This window comes from Lynx rufus, unplaced genomic scaffold (genome assembly GCF_022079265.1).
Source record: "Lynx rufus isolate CCGP_SWC_20201006 ecotype Redwood Valley unplaced genomic scaffold, mLynRuf1.p SCAF_17, whole genome shotgun sequence".
In the NCBI taxonomy this organism is placed as follows: Eukaryota; Metazoa; Chordata; class Mammalia; order Carnivora; family Felidae; genus Lynx; species Lynx rufus.
In genome coordinates, this window is record NW_025814831.1 from 46,499,332 (window position 1) to 46,517,102 (window position 17,771).

General features: G+C 38.0%; 1 protein-coding gene across 1 annotated transcript; it reads left to right on the top strand.

Moving 5' to 3' along the window:
* Positions 1–1,751: 1,751 nt before the first annotated feature.
* Positions 1,752–16,448, top strand: GMFB (glia maturation factor beta). Its single transcript, XM_047079632.1, has 7 exons — positions 1,752–1,859; positions 6,511–6,607; positions 8,476–8,525; positions 9,221–9,270; positions 9,989–10,071; positions 10,986–11,059; positions 12,745–16,448. Exons 1-7 carry the CDS (start codon positions 1,857–1,859, stop codon positions 12,814–12,816), a joined length of 429 nt encoding a protein of 142 aa, XP_046935588.1. The 5' UTR covers positions 1,752–1,856; the 3' UTR covers positions 12,817–16,448.
* The last annotated feature ends 1,323 nt before the right edge of the window (positions 16,449–17,771 follow it).

Genomic DNA, 17,771 nt, shown 5'->3' on the forward strand with positions numbered 1-17,771 from the left:
TAGATACCATGTTGTTGTTGTTGTTGTTGTTGTTGTTGTTAAATTATGTTCTATAGACTGAGTTTGAAGTTTCTGTACATAGTCTATATTAATTTTATATCTCCCATAAAATAAAATAAATCATTTTCAACAGTGTCCTTTTCTTGTCAGTACACCCAGTGCAACCTCTCTTGGGTATAAAAAAAGACTAGCTTGGGAAATGTTAAAAGAATAGAATGAAAGGGAAATAGATATACTATTTATTGGGTGTGATGTCATGTAGCTTAATGTTAATTTTCTCACCTTTTCCTCTAATTCCTCCTATAGATAGAAATAGAGGAGATGGGAAAAAGGTGGAGGTGGAGGAAGAATCTATTTAAAGTTAAATATAATTGCTCATGGACCAGTAACATCATTTTCTCTCCCATCATTTGTTGGATGGTACTATGTGTCAAGCTTACCAGTCCTCTCTTCATTGTAAAAAGTATTATGGGGGCAGACCACTGTGAGGATGTAGTTGAATTGTGGAATTTCTAATAATTAATACTTTTATCTTTTCTAATTGATGAGAAAATATAGGTATTGTATCAAATCAGTTTTTTGAACCTTGTTTTAATGTTATTTACTAACATGCTAACAATTTGTTAAATTTAAACCTTAAATACAAACTTTAAAAAATTCTAATAATTCAGTTTAGTACTAACCAAGAAGGATGGCAGTGGGGGCATGTTCTAACAATTTGTTAACTTTAAATGTTAAATACAAACTTTAAAAATTCTTTTTTTTTATTAATTTTTTATTTAAATGTTTATTTACTTTTGAGAGAGAGACAGAGCGTGAGCGGGGAAGGACAGAGAGAGAGGGAGACACAGAATCTGAAGCAGTCTCCAGGCCCTGAACTGTCAGCACAGAGCCTGCTGCAGGGCTTGAACTCACCAGCCATGAGATCATAACCTGAGCTGAAGTCGGATGCTTAACTAACTGAGCCACCCAGGCACCCCCCCCCCCCAAACTTTAAACATTCTAATAATTTAGCTTAGTACTGATGAAGAAGGATGGTGGTGGGACCATTGTGGAGTTTTCTTTTTCTTTGGTTCTTTCACTCATTCAGCAAATATTTGAGCACTTATTATGGACCAGGAACCATGCTAGCACTATGCTGTAAACACCATGATATCCTGCCCCAGGAAGCTTATATTGAAGGCACCTGTACGAATTCTAGAGTTCAAACTTTACTTCTTCGAAACCACTTTTCTCATCACATTGAAAAATAAGCTTGCTCCAATCAGTTCAACTCCTACAGAAACTTCTTAAAATGTCTTAGGCAGTGGTTCATAACACCATGTCGACAACAATCATTATTCAATTATATTTCAATAAATAAACACGATTGAGAAAAGGAATGTATTCACCAATCCTAGATTGGGGAGAGGGGTTTGGGGAGGGGTTCTGGAGAGGATGGAAGGAAAGGCAGGCATGCCTAGATTTGAGGGAGTTCAAATTTGGTCAACACACATATTTGCCATTGAAATGATTGTAATCACGTCACCAAGAAATTGCTCTCAGAGTTTGAGGAAAGTTAAAGGGGAGCAAGGAACGGGCTTGAATGTGAAGAATGCCTTTTAGCACTGTGGCCCACTCCCAGTGAGACAGAACCTCCCTTCCCAGGAGCAGGAGCTGGAGCAGGCGGGCGCTCGCGTTCCGGCTAATTTTGAGCCGCGCCTCCCGCCGTCCGCCGTCACGTGCCGGCCCGCCCCGGCCGCGTTGATGGGTGGGGGAGACTCTGCCAGGCGCCGGGGCAGGAAGGGAGGAGGTCGTCGTGCCATTCTTAAAGGGGCCCCAGGGAAGGCGAGAGGCTGCTGACTGCCGGAAGGAAAATGGTGAGTTGCCGCCGGGGAGGGCGGGGGCCGGAGGGCCGGGCCAGCCAGCCTGGCTCTCCTGTTTGCCGGAGCCAGGCTCTGCGGGCAGCGCCTGGGGTGGGTCGGCGGCCGCTTCCGCCCCGGCTGCTGGCGCGTGCCCACAGCCAGAGACTTGGCCTCTGCCCGCAGCCGCTTCCACTCGGCCTGAAGGCAGCATCCTCCGGCCGGGCCTGGGGTCGACCCGCCCAGCGGATCCTGGGACTGGGGTGCGGCCAGTAGTAGGGTTGGGTCTCCCTCGCCTGGGTCCTTCTGGATGGAGAGTGCCAGCTCCTGAACTGCAGGGTCGGAGGGGGCTGGAGGTCTGGCTCAGCGAAGGGCTCCCCTAAACGCCGTTTTCTTGCCAGGGCCCCGGCCAGGCCTGAGGGGCAGACCGGCGCTGAGCACCTTCCGCCTGGCGGCCTTTTCAGGGAGGATTCGGAAATTCAGATTCCATTCTCTCGGCCTCGCCTTAGCTGCTGTCTCCTCCTTCCTTGGCCTGCCGCTCGGGATTTCTCCGTATCCTTGCTTTCCTTGAGTCAGGGCAGCTGGAAACCTTTGACCCAAGGCTTTGATGCTTTAGCCTTAAAGTGCCTGTCAAATGCTTTAGTTTTGTTTGTTCTGGGGGCTTTAGCTTCTGTCCTCGAATGGGTTGAACCCCATGCTTGAAAATAAAGTGGAGAATTAAATCAATTGCCTAACAAGGATTTTTCTGGATCTTTCCTATCGGGTGTTTAAATATGCTCAAATATGCTCGTTTCTTTAATTAGAAACAAAACACAGCTCCCCACTGCCCTATCTCTGACCTGTCACTCATTTCTCAACCCATCTCCTTCGAATAGATCTTGTCATGGTCACCAAATCCAAGGGACTCTTCAATTCTCATCTTAACTGACCTTTCATCTGCATTCTGGACAGTTTACTCTCCCCTTTTTGAAGCTTTCGCTTTCCCCAGACTTTCCCCTTGACTTCTTGTTTTTCTCTTACTTTTACTGTTGGTCCATATGTGTCCCATGCAGACTGTTCTTCCCTGGACATCACATGGAGGTGTTCTAGGCTCCAGTCTAATGCTGGGTTTTCCATTCTGTTTTTTTTTTTCTTTATCCATCTTTTCTTACATTCATAGTTTCAATTACCTCCTACCTATAAGCAGAAGACTTGTGAATTTGTATCACATTTGCTTCTGAGATCCAGTCCAGATCTATATTTCCCACTATTTAGTTACCTTCTAGGAAGCTTTTCCCCACTTGGGTGCTTCAAAGCCACCTCAGTTTGTCCAGAGTAGAACTCATTCTCTTTCGTTGCAAACCTGGTTTTTCCTCAGTGTTCCTCAACTCAGTGAAAGGTATAATTTTGTCTGTTACACAAGTGAGAAGTTTGGAGTTATCTCGGTAACTCTTTTTCCTAAGTCACCCCTCCAATATCCAGTCTGGCATTAGCTCCTTTGTAGTGGTTAAGAGAGTGTCTAAGAGATCAGGCTTCACTAGTTGTGTTAACTTTGGGGAAGGAACTTAACCTCTCCAAACCTTAGTTTCGTGCAAAATGAGAATAATAAAACAAACTCATCCTAAGGAATTATTTTGAGCATGAGGGGAAGTGCATGTAAAGGGCATAGCACCATGTTTCTCTCACAGTGTTTAATAATGTGTTAACTGTTCTTAGCAATATTTCCCTACTTCTCTTGTTCCTCCTCAATCTAAGCTACTTTTCATCTCTCACTTGGACTAGTCTTGCCAAGTAACTAGTCTTGCTCTATTCATCTTGGCACTCTGTTTCCTGCATGCAAATCTGATCATGTTTCCCATCACCTCTCTGCTTAAAACTCCTTAGTGACTTCCCTTTGCTCATAGGATAAAGACCAAAATATGACCCACGAGGCCCTATGTAGTCTAGTCCCTACCAACCTCTTCTTATACCATGTTCCTGCTCATTCTCTGTCCTAGAGTCATACTGGCCTTTCATTATCTTACATGTACCATGATCACTTTAATCAAAGGGTTTCTGCATAGGCAGTTTTGGTCCTTCAGATACCTTTTTCAGGCAAATCTTTTGTGACCATAGTGTTCTTCTCTGGTCCTAAGTTCTCATAGCAGCTTGTGTCTCTCTTGTCTAGTTCTTACTACAGGTACAAACAAATACACATTTTCTTACCTGATCCTTTTTTTTTTTTTTTAATTTTTTTTTAACGTTTATTTATTTTTGAGACAGAGAGAGACAGAGCATGAACGGGGGAGGGTCAGAGAGAGAGGGAGACACAGAATTGGAAACAAGCTCCAGGCTCTGAGCTGTCAGCACAGAGCCTGATGCGGGGCTCGAACTCACGGACCGCGAGATCATGACCTGAGCTGAAGTCAGACCCTTAACCGACTGAGCCACCCAGGCGCCCCTTACCTGATCCTTTTGATGTAGGTCTGTCTTCTACTAGACTGTAATAGAAGCTCCCTGAGGGCAAGCCCATATTATTTATTTATTTATTTTATATGATTGTATTCCTAGCACTTACCGTGGTGCTTACACTCACTAAATGTTTCTTACTTGGAGAAACCAATAAGTGAACAATCGAGCTCAACATTCCACTTAACTGTATATTGATATTTACCCACATAGAGTTGTTTGCAGGGTGTTATACTTACTCTTAAATGCTTCTGCTAACTGTAAGCAATTAGAATTGACTGAGCCTGCGTCCCTTTTCTTGTAGGAAGGAATTTTTGGCCTTATTATGGTATTGGGAGGGGTGAAAATGCCAAAACAAGCTCTGTAAATCAAACCACAGCATGATTTTCATTTGGTTTCTGATCCTCAGAATGTCAGGATTGCACAAGCAGCTCTGAGTGTCAGAGCTGGAAGGTAAGACTTTTGTGATAAGTTGTGGTCTTTGCCTAAACAAGAATCTAAAATATTTACTAGTTTCGCTAATGGGTTCTACCCTTGGTTGAAGAGAGAATGGAAATTCTAACTTTTTGACTTCTGTATTTTTCTTGAAAATAGACTATGGTTGAATACTACCTTCAGGAAGCTCCTTATGACTTAACATCTCTTTTTCTAAGGAGAACTAATAGGATGCATGCACTTGACTCCTTATTTATTGGATAGGACCTTATTTATTGGACAATACCCATTGACGGGATGTCTTTTCTAATTGTAAATAGCATATCCTGTGGTCTGTCATACCTTACATATTACCAGTGTTCTGAATTAAAGGACAATTTAAAATAATGGCTATTTCTGATTTAACTTATGCCCTCATTTACCCAACCTGGGGTCAAAAAAGTAGGCTTTTATTAAATTTGTATTTTAACTTAAAATTGGAAGCCTTCAACTTTTGGGGTTATAATGAGACATGTATTTAGCATTGGTTTCTGAAATGTTCTAATTTTCTTGAAGGAGAGGGAAACATGTTTGAAAAGATCAAAGAATGTGGACCTTCTTTTGGTACTGACTCAATCAGACCTGTTGCGGGGGGAAAAACAATGTGGGGAATTTGAATTCTATTTGATTATTTGAGACTGGAATTATGGTTAGGTTTTTTAAGGTGAGATATTGTTATTATCCTTATATTCTTAATGGCACATACTATCATTTTAATGATACGTACTAAAATATATACAGTTGAAATGACTTTGGGCCTTTGCCGTGTGACTTCCATGGGGGGCAGTATGGAGGGTTTTGATGCAGTAAGATCAACTATGTGTTGATAATGTTTGAAACTGATATAGTGCATAAGGTTCCACTATACTATTCTCTCTCCTTTTCTATGTGTTCAAAGTTTTACACATTAAGAAAGGGAAAAAAAAGACTTCTGTCCTCGTGTTTTCAATCAGTAATACATTTGCATTACTAAAAGAAGAGTGCTTTAGGTCATTTCCTTGCCAGATTTCTGGAGAAGAATCTCTAACACTTTTTCATAATTGTAAAAGGTTCTTTTAGTATAGTTTATATTTGTTTCATCTAGTTTTGCTTTCATAATTCTTTTTTTTTAAGAATTCATAATTCTCTACACCCAATGTGAGGTTCAGACCCAAGACCCTGAGATGAGCTGCATGCTCTGCAGACTGAGCCAGTCAGGTGCCCCGCTTTCATAATTCTTAATAACTTCTTTTTTTAATCCCCACAGTAATTTAGTTAAGATATAAAATGGTATTGGTATTTACTCTTGTGACTTACTTTTCTTACTTTTGTTTATTTGTATTTTTTCACAGTTGCGAGACACAAAAATGAACCAAGGTCTTATTAATTCTAAGTACAATAAAGATGATTTTTCCTGTTCTTCCTGCATAGTGCAAAAATGTATTTTCTAACAGCAGTGATCCTTGACTTTTCCTGTATGCTTCCCTTCTCTGGTTCTGATGAAATTGCGCATTATTATATCTAGTTCTTTGAGATATTTATTAGCCAAAGAGAAAGTTAAGGCATAGCCTACACATTAGATGAGCAAATGTGTATGATTAATGTAGATAAAGGTTGGTAGATTTAAAAGCTCTAAGTGTTCAGGTGTTTCATGTTAGTTCACTTAATTGTGACATATGTAGATGTCAGTATGTTTTTAAAGGTATTAAGTTTTATAACTTTCACATGTACATGTATTGAAGTCATGGCATTTTATACATGTTTTTTTTTTTTTTTTTTTCTTTTCTAGAGTGAGTCTTTGGTGGTTTGTGATGTTGCTGAAGATTTAGTGGAAAAGCTGAGAAAGTTTCGTTTTCGCAAAGAAACGAACAATGCTGCCATCATAAGTAAGCTAAAAGTGATTGCCTCAGTTACATGGTCTTTGTTGATTTTTATCTTATAGCTACATTGAATAAACTGAGACTTTAGGAAATAATATGCCTCCTCCTGTTTTATTTTATTTATTTATTTTTAACGTTTATTTATTTTTGAGACAGAGAGACAGAGCATGAACGGGGGAGGGTCAGAGAGAGGGAGACACAGAATCTGAAACAGGCTCCAGGCTCTGAGCTGTCAGCACAGAGCCCGACACAGGGCTCGAACTCACGGACTGCGAGATCATGACCTGAGCCGAAGTCGGACGCTTAACCGACTGAGCCACCCAGGCGCCCCGCCTCCTCCTGTTTTAATCCTCCCCCTTGCTTTTAGATCACTTTAGAAAATAAGTAATATTTGTTATCATAGAACAGAGGTGGAGTGTCCTGCCTCCCTCCTCAGCTGCCTACACAGCTCTGGAGAAGATGATCTTAGTCACCTGGTCATGGTAGTGACCCATCCAGCTCCATCCTTTAACTTCTCAGGAAACTAAAAATTTCCTGGTCATTCAATCTCAGCCAGAAACCTTTGCCTGCACCTAAAATGGTAAAATGTTCAGCATTGTCTTCAAAGTGATTTGGGGCCTTATTTCAATTCTAGACTTGAACCCCAGTTTCATGGAGAGTACTTTTAAGTGTTGCCAACTTCTGACGATGGAAAGTGATTTGCATATAGCCTCTTCTGCTGTGAGCTGTAGCTGATGTTATGCAGATTTCTTTTATATTCTTTTTAAATTTTTTTTTTTTTTCAACGTTTATTTATTTTTGGGACAGAGAGAGACAGAGCATGAACAGGGGAGGGGCAGAGAGAGAGGGAGACACAGAATCGGAAACAGGCTCCAGGCTCTGAGCCGTCAGCACAGAGCCCGACGCGGGGCTCGAACTCACGGACCGCGAGATCGTGACCTGGCTGAAGTCGGACGCTTAACCGACTGCGCCACCCAGGCGCCCCGATATTCTTAAGTAATATTTAAGATGTGGGTGATGATTTAGGAGGATGAAGGAAGGGCAGGGGGGTAACAGTGTAGAACTCTATAACTATGCTTAATAGAGAGGCATCCAGCAGATGTGAATTAACAAGGCAGTGACAACTTGTCACGAATGTTGGTTCTATTACAAATAAATACTACAACGTAGGCATACAGTTCTTAAAAGTGAACATTCATGTCAGTGCCATTTTGCTGCAAAAGATAAAGCTATTTCAGATCTTACTGTATCTTACAGAATTTACTATGAAGTTATTACAAACGAAAACTGGCCAACATTTCAGAGTAATGGAAAAGTATAAAGGCATAGATTATCCAAACATTTTTCAATTTGGCTTAAGGTTATGTTACATATATTTGTATATAGATATCACTGCTGTTTGGTAATTCTTCCTGTCAGAATAATCATACTGCGCTATGAAATATGGACTCTGGAGAAGCTGGAAATCTAGTGGTGGTTCTATCCTAACCCCTGGTCCGCTTTTCCTTTGCAGTTCTGACCGTGCTACATAGACCACGCTCCTTTATAGTCACCCTTTCAGACCTTTTTTTGTTATCAAGGAAGTTGCATTTGAGTTACAAAATTCTTCAGATACACAGGAAATGTAAGGAGTTGATGTAAAATTCTAAATAAGCAAATTAGGTGATGAGAATTGTGGGTAAAAGCCTTTAAATGCTGACTGCTTGAAAAGCACAGCTAGCTAATTAGACCATAAACTAAACTGCAAATGAGTTTTATGTTTGTGTTTCTTAATGTTTTAATTTTAGATGCCAGAAAAAGGACTGAGACTGTGGCTTGGGTAGATCAAGGTCACATTAGAATCACAGTTTACTTATACTGTATTTTTATTTTAGTGAAGATTGATAAGGATAAACGCCTGGTGGTACTGGATGAAGAGCTTGAGGTTTGTTTAATCAGCTAAGTACAGTTTTATAGTTAAGCAATTACTGTTGCCTGAAAGATGCGGTGTTAGTTACGTGTCCTTTTAAAATGAGTCTGAGTACATGCTCATTATGCATGAAAAGCATGTGCTAATTATTATGTAGCACATTGTCTTGCTAATTTAATCACATTCTTTAAAACATTAATGAAACCAATGTAGTAAGTGGTCGAAGATAGGGCTACACGTCCAGTAAAAACTCAGTTAACTTTATAACTTCTAACTTGTTCGGCCAGTAATTAAAATCTAAAATGCTATAACCTAAGCGTTTAGTTTGTCAAATTAAGTAACTAATTTAGACTGAAAAAAAATTAACTTTTTTCTCTCTCCAAATCAGACGCTCCTTTGAGGAGTGGCCTATTATCTTATTCAGAATTTCTTGACAGCTGGAACATGAACATGGCTATTTAGATAATAAGTGGAACTAAACTGAGTGGGCTGGTGTGGGCTTTCATTGGCTTGAGGGTTTAGGAATCTCAGCTTATATACAACGTAGTAACCTAAAATTTTATGTTGTGGGATGTGGTTATGAAGTTATATCTGTTAATAGAATGGGTACTTGGTATAAGTTATATCTGTTAATAGATGGGTACTTGGTATATACTTAAGGTATTATGGGTAAGAAAATGTTTAAAAAGTTTTTTTCTTTATGGTGCCAGGGCATTTCACCGGATGAACTTAAAGATGAACTGCCTGAACGACAACCTCGATATCCTTTTCTTGGTGCTTTAAAAAGATTTGTTTCCTTTAGTGGTCAGAATTTTATTTACGAAGTTGGTTTGTTCAATTTTTAAAAGACCTATATTTTACAAAATTTTCTCCTACACCATGATTACAATCAAAATATGTATGCATGGGGGCACCTAGGTGGCTCAGTCGGTTAAGTGTCCGACTTCAGGTCAGGTCATGATAGCAGGGTTTGTGAGTTTGAGCCCTGCATCAGGCTGTCTGCTGTCAGCCCAGAACCCACTTTGGATCCTCTGTCCCCCACTCTCTCTACCCCTCCCCCACTTATGTTTCCTCTCTCTCTCTCTTTCTCTCTCTCTCTCTGTGTCCCTCTAAAAAAAAAATGTATGCACATATTGGACTAAGAAAAATGGGAAGCTGATGTACTAGTGGGATGAATTATTTCCTTTTTTAAAAATTCCTTCTATTATGTGGTTACAATAAAAATTTAGAAAGAAAACCTCCATACTAAATCTACACTTTTAATATATTTTTGAGAGATAATATGATTTAATAACTTAACTTTGGGGCTCGTGTATACTTTTATGGAAAGATAATGATAATAAAGGTATGGCCCAAATGGATAAGAGAGATATTTACCACTCACTAGCTCCCCAGGTGTATATTTCTTTCAGAACTTTGTCGGTAGATACTTGTCTCAAATAGAGCAATAATTTTAGTTTCTTTAACTTGAGAAAAACCTTCATTGTGTATAGTTATAAATACCAACATGATGATGGAAGAGTTTCATATCCTCTGTGCTTTATTTTCTCCAGTCCTGTTGGTGAGTGAATTCCTTTATATAGTATATTTCGTCCTGATCTAATTAAACCATTTTTATATAAGACAAATTTTATGCTTGTTTTAAAGATGTAAAGTGTTGACTTAACCTAAATAGAGGTATGCGTGCATGTGCACATGAATTCATCCTTAGAAGTTGTTTTCTTAGGATACATTTCTAGAAGTGTAATTCATCAGTCAAATCATACATACATTTAAGGAATATGAAACGTAGTGACATTTTAAAATACCAGCATACATTTTCTGTTTTAGTTTTGTGTGTGAGTACATGAACTTCATGTATAATCATGATATATATTTGTGTTTATGTGTAAAATAGTAGTTACTGATGGTAACGCCTATAATCTTGAGAATAGTTTCAGAGTAGCTTACATTAGATATTAAAGTGGCTTATTGTTATTCAGGGTATATCCATTATAACCAGAATTCCCAGTACTGTCACCATTATGCCCACAACTCTGAACTCTAAACTTTACTATTTGTATCCTTTACTTAGCACTTAAAATAGTAACTTTTGTCCAGGGTGCATCTCCCCACACTGATCCATCACCATCCCCAAACCTATGTATGTTAGGCATCCATAAAATTGACCTTGATATTTAATGTCAAAATTAAAATAGTTCTTAAGTATTTATGAGGTTGTAAAAGATCTACAGAGATGTAGCCTCATTTATTTTTGTTGACCTGCAGCCTTGTTTGTCATTTAGCTATGGCTTTGTGCAGGCAATATGCAATGTAAGACTCTCGAAATACACCCATACACACTGAGACTGAAGTTTTTTGTAAGCTCAATAGCATAAGAATATCCTAAATGTGTCATTTTTTTGAAAGTAAAAAGTGAAAACTCATCACTTTTTAAATTTCTAAGTCTCATGTCTATACTAATCTCTTTTCCAGGATGTAAGCCTGAACAACAGATGATGTATGCTGGGAGTAAGAATAAGTTAGTCCAAACAGCTGAACTAACCAAGGTGGTATTTGTATTTTACTTGCTTATTGAGATAGTATTTTTCCCTTAGAGCAATAGCTAAAGTAATCTGAAGAGTTAAGTATTTTTTATGCAGGTGAAAGTTATTTAGAACAGAGCAGTGAACTTAGAGAGTTTTATTGTTTGAAAAAAAGAATGATACAAGTCATTAATCAAAGTGTGTTTTTTGAATGGAAATTACAAGTTAACTAGAAGAAATCACATTCAAAATATAGGCAGCTTTAGAAAAGCCACTGCAACTATTCAATCTATTGAAAGTTTTTTTATCTTCCGTAATGTAGTTTCTAGTAGATAAAAGTAAGTATTGAAGTTTCTCATAGCCCTTTACCATAGCCTAAATGAAACAAATTCCACATTATGCAGTTAACTATCTTGTTCCCAAGTCTAAAGTTAAATTGTTAAGAATACTTACTAGCTTTATTAAACTAGAACATTCTGTTTTATATGAGACACTGTCCTTATGCCTCCACTGTCCCCATTGTTTTATGGCATTTTTTGAAGTTTAATGGTAAGAGAGAGACCTGTTCTCGAACTTTATTTAACTTCCACGTATTAGTTTGAGTTGTAAAAGTGTGTACTTTTAAGGTTTTGAAATGGACCATTACATCACTGAAATAATATTAAATAACATTGCCTTTCAGGTTTTATTTTAAGAACAGCATCAGTGTTTTCTCCTTAGGTGTTTAATCATCAATCCAGGAGATGTCTTTCATTCCCCCTGCTTTTACCTTTAGCCCATGTGATTGTCATTGACAGTGCCAACTTATAGACCCTACTTTTTCTCATTCGTACCATAGGAACACCCTGGAGTTGATCTAAGGGGTGGGTGATTAGGAAGGACAGCCTCATTTCTGTTCTAATCTCACACACACCATAAAGTGCTGGAATTAAGGCATTACAATTTATAAGTGACTTTTACAAATAATCACATTGAATCCTCACCACGACACTGTGAGGTTGATGGTGATATTCCTGTTCTGTAGGTGGGAAAATTGAGTTTCAGAAGATGAAAGACTGGCCCACGGTTGCATAATAGTAAATGACAGAGCTAGGATTCAAACCCACATCTGGCCTCAATCCCATCCTTTCTGCTCTATTACATTGTTTCTTTATAGCCATTATACTTCCCCAGCCTGTGTGTATACAGAGATTTGTGGCTGTGGGCCTGTAGTCCGTCCTTATCAAAACATTCTACAGCTTGTATTTCCTCCAACTATGGAAGACCAGTGTATGTTCTTCCGGTTCCTAACTAATTGATTGATTTTAGTTGTGTATACTTGGGGTATCTCTTCTAGTGGGTAAGATGTACAGAACTGTTCTTTTAGAATATTTGTAGATTTGTGCTTTTAAGAGAGTTTTGGTTTTATGCCATCTTGATTGCTAAACTTTGGTAACTTAGTACTTAGCATTTTAAAAAAGTAAAGGTTGGGGCACCTGGCTGGCTCAGTTGGTAGAGCGTGTGACTCTTGATCTCACGGGTGTTAAGTTCGAGCCCCATGTTGAGTGTAGATTACTTTAAAAAATAAAAAATAAAAAAAGTAAAGGTATATCTAATTTACATAGATAAGTCATGACCAACATGAATGAAAGGAAGGAGAATTTGATATTCATCACTCATATATATATTTTTGAGAGTGTTAAAGTATGACGTAAGGTTTTTTTCTTAAGGTATTTGAAATAAGAAACACCGAAGACCTAACTGAAGAATGGTTACGTGAGAAACTTGGATTTTTCCACTAATGTGAACTTCTGTGTTTCTAAAGTATTTATGTATTAACCTGACCATACTGGAACCAGACATAAATACTTATGCCTAAAAATGCACTGTTACTTACAGTTTGTTTCCTGCAGTAAAGAAAAATTCTTCGTTTGTTCAAAGTTTGAACAAAGGGGAAATCATCTTCATAGTAATGAAACTTTGTAAAGTGTTTCCTTATATTTGTAATTGTTAGGTGGACTACTTCTCTCCAGGGACTTTTTGCACTCTTGTGACTAATTTCTATAACTTATGGTTCAGAATTTGTTACTATTTACAGACACTATTGGAAAGTGGGTATTAGATTGTGATAGACAACAGTTGCCTCCTTTTGACAAATACTGGATATTAGCAGTTTATATATGAAAATAGCGTATTATCACTTGTCAAATCTTTGAAATTATTTTGGGGTAAAAGACTTGAATGACCCAATTTTGAGCCATGAAAAGTAATTTACTGTAGTATAATCTACATTACAAGTACATTTTTCATCAGTTCATGCCTTCTCTGGTTTCCTGTATCTTTTTAATCAAGTCCAGAAACTTTGTTCATCAGCCGTTCATTCTTAAGGTCTGGGAGTTAGATGTTATAATAGTTATGACTATTAGGTTTTCTTCTTAATAGAAAATAGCATCTTAGTCTTGGAAATTGATAGGTTGGAACTAATCAAGGGCTTCATTCCTGGTTGTGTCATAGCTAGATAGTTTTGGATCTAGGTTGATAACACTTTAATTATAAAGCACCTCTCAGTGTTGTCCTGTGAACACTAGTTACTTTAAGTGTGTTAATACTGTGCCTTTGATTTGTTAGCTTTAAAGTTAGTTTAAGACTTTTACACTGCCAGTATTCCAGATTTGGTGAAATTAATACTTTTGTAAAGGGTCCAAGTAAAACAATTTTCTAAATGTGTTTATCTGAAATTTGTAATAAAATCAACTTCATATTTTTAAAATTCCAACTATCTGCTTGCATTGGTGAATATATGGCAGTTGAGAGTTGTAACTTTGGGTATATTTATGATTAGTTTCGTGCCATAGGAAAAATTATTTATCTTAAAACCATGGCCAGAGTTAATAACATTAACACATCAATAGAAATTGCATCTTCTATCCTAAATGTCAGAAGATATTCTAAACTGTACATCAGTCTTGTTGGCATCTTTGACATGAAGCAAGGATTCTAATATGTAGTGTACTTTAACAACATGTAAGTAAGTGTTGAACTTAATTTGACAAACAGTGTTGAGACTCTAAAGACTAATAAAATTTGGTGAGCAGATTCTTATATTAAGAATGTCTTAGTCATTTCAAAACTAGAAAGGCATTTTTTTTATGTTGGCGTATTTTCCATTCATCCATTCTTTACATTTTCTTTTTGAGGTTTCTGTGCCAACTTTAATAAAGAGGTGAAGATAGTTGGAATTTCCACAATATTGAATCTTCTGTTGCCAGTGCTGTTTGGCTTCACTAATCTAAAAAACAGGAAGCAATAGGAAGTTAGTTGGAGATGAGGAAGTGCTAGAGTGGACATTTGTTTTGGTTATCGAATGGGAAAGATTCTCTATTCCAATTTCTGGAGAGAGCAAGAGAGAGAGAGAGAGAAAGAGAAAGAGAGAGAACTTTACCCAGGAAGTTTATGAATTCTTTAAACAGCTATTTTGATATTGGAGAATAATGCTTCTAATTCTGTAGAAATGCAGATATAACCCAAGTGAATGGAGAGTGTTTTTAATGTTTTTAAATGAAGGAAATGAGATTTCGTTTCACCTGGTTTGCAGCAATAAGAGAAACTAGTGCTGCAAGAATGTATTTTTTAATGAGGTTCCTTTTTTGTCTTGCCTGTTTTTGTTTTTTTTAAACTGAAAGTCCTCACTGACCTCCATAAACAGAACTGAGTTCCCCTGTTCTCTAACAGGGGCAAAGAGCTATGATAAATCATGCTTTTTTGACCTTGTTTGATTCCTTGTCTATAACATGTATTTTACAAGACAGTAAATAAGACTGGGGAAGCAGTAGAATGTGTTTTTACTCCCTCTGTCCTCTAGGGAGACTTCTAAATTGTATGCTCCAGAGTGTTCTCAGACTTTTATATAAATTTCCTTTCCATCTAATCAAACTTTTGCATTGTTCTTTTCAAGTATATTTCTATTTGCTCTCTTTTTCTGCCTTCTCTCAAAAAGTAACTCCAGATTTGACAATTGCAGTTTTTACATTCCATAGCTTTCTGGTGCAGCTATTCCCATTCATATCTTAATCTTTCCCTGTTGGCATCAGCTTTTTTTCCTGGGAAACTCCTTCATGGTCTTCTAAGTCAGCATTAGTTTTGAAATTGTTGGGCTTGCATAATAAGTTCTGCATAGCATCCAATGTAACGATAGAGCTAACTAGTAATTCTAGCATGTGTTTAGTATGGTTTTAGTGGCAGCATAACTGACAGATGAAGAAAACTGTTCTCAGGTTACTATGCTGAAATTCCAAAATGTCATTTTGAGTAGTATTCACTTCATTCTGGTATTGAAGCAATCATGTTAGGAGAAAGGTTGTTAGACTGTTTTTGTTTAATTGACTTCTAAAATAAATGTTCAAATTGTCTGTTTCTAAAAAGTTTACCAAATGCCTAGTGCAGTTAAACATACTCTTGTTTAAGAGGGTGTTGCTAAATTTTTTATTATCATTACTAAATAATCTTTGTAGCAAAATGTCTGTCAGCACTTTTCTGTCCCCTTTTATCTCCTATTTTCAGGAGTCACATGTAGCCATAAACTGTATCTTGGTCCGACACTTTAAAAATTTCCAGTTAGAGGAGTTTATTGCCAAATTAAATTTGGCTGTCTTTATTCCCCACGTATATAGATAGTAAGGAAGGTATACTTAAAAAAAATGTTTGGACTCCTTTAAAACCTGAGCAATGTCATTAATCCATAATGTGGACTAGTGATGAATAGATATTTTCATAAGAGTTTAAATGCTGATATTTGGTGGAAGTAGAGAGTAACTTGTATTCTATCAATTCAAATATTCTTAGTACGGTTGCTTTCCCTGTTTGTTCAATAGACTGATAATACTGGAATCTACAGAATTTGAGCCTTTACAACTTATGTGAAGAAGTGTCTCAAACATTTCTGGACAAATCTCATTTTGTATTTCTGGAAGAATGTAAATCTTATAGGCCACTTAACATCAATGGTCCCAAGTTGAATATTCTTGAGAAATTTGTTTCTTGTTATGCCATTTGACATTTCAAATCGTGACCATGTTCCTGTTAATATTCAAAACAACTATGTTAAGGTTGTGATAGAAACTGTGTTTTCTTGCTTTTTGGAATATAGTTCATACACGTATATTACTTGAATATTGTTTGAGATCACTAACTTGCCAGGGCAGTTCCCACTGACCTAGATGGTCCAATATAATCTCATTCAGGAGGCTTGAAACATTAATGGTTTAGTCTTGTGAACTTTAACAGTTCCCTGTCATCATTTAACAAAATCAACAACTGGCACAACTTCTTAAGCTGTGATTTCAGTCTCTGCTAGTTCATATTGCATGTTTATTTTGGACAGTCTTCTGTTAAGCATGGTGCTTGTACTGGTTTAAATAAAATGTTAACATGAAAAGGCTTCTGGCTTTTCTTTTTTTTTCTCACCTCCTCTGCCTTTTAGAGTTACTTTTACCTGCCTGGCTCAGTTGTGGTCTTTGCATGAGCCACACAGATTCAGTTTACTTTCTCTGGAAAAACTGAAAGGCAAAATAAACAGGAATCACTTGGCAAAAATAGGATGGGTGAAGGAGAATGTAACAAGATTATAAAAATTTCTAAAACTTGGTCTGATGCTAAAATGATTGTAGTGGCAGAGGGCGTTCTTTCTTTTCTTTCTTTTTTTTAATGTTTATTTTTGAGAGAAAGAGTGTGAGCAGGGGAGGGGCAGAGAGAGGGAGACACAGAATCTGAAACAGGCTCCAGGCTCTGAGCTGTCAGCACAGAGCCCGATGTGGGGCTCAAACCCACAAACCATGAGATCGTGACCTGAGCCGAAGTCGGATGCTTAACCAACCTAGCCACCTGGGTGCCCCCAGAGCCCCCTCTTTCTGAGGGTTGGTTGGTTGGTCAGGATTTTCTGGGTTCTACCCCTATCAGAAACCCTCCATTACTTATTTTGTTTACTTGCACGCAAAGGTACCTAATTCTAGCACAACCTCTGGTTTCACCTACCACGATTCCCTACATTTACACTCCAGCCTAATGGAACACCCTTCTTTCTTGGGCACATGCTCTGGGCCACATCCCCTACCAGCACCCTCCACATGCTGCTGCTGCCTGTCAAAAATAACAATCTTCAATAATGATCTCAAATGTCATTTGAACTGTGAAGTCTATTTGTCAAACTAAATATAGTAACTTCTTTAGGAAAATAAAACACAAAACTTTTATTAAACCAGTATCATTAGAGAAGGGTGCCTGGGTGTCTCAGTCAGTTAAGTGTTTGACTCTTGATTTCGTCTCAGGTTGTGATCTCACCATGGTGAGACCAAGCCCTACATCAGGCTCTGCTGAGTGCGGAGCCTGCTTAAGATTCTCTCTCTCTCTCTCTCTCTCTCTCTCTCTCTCTCTCTCTCTCTCTCTCTCTCTCTCCTTCTGCCCCCCCCCCACGTGCATGCGCATGCTTTCTCTGTCAAAAAAATAAAAAAACCAATACCATTAGAGAAAAATTAGAAAATACAAACAAACAGGGTGCCTGGGTAGCTCAGTTGGTTGGGTGTTCGATTCAGCTCAGGTCATGATCTCACAGCTCATGAGTTCAAGCCCCACGTCAGACTCTGTGCTGACAGTTCAGAGCCTGGAGCCTACTTCAGATTCTGTGTCACCCTCTCTCTCTGCCCCTCCCCCACTTGTGGTCTCTCTGTCTCTTGCTATCTCTCAAAAATAAACATTAAAAAAA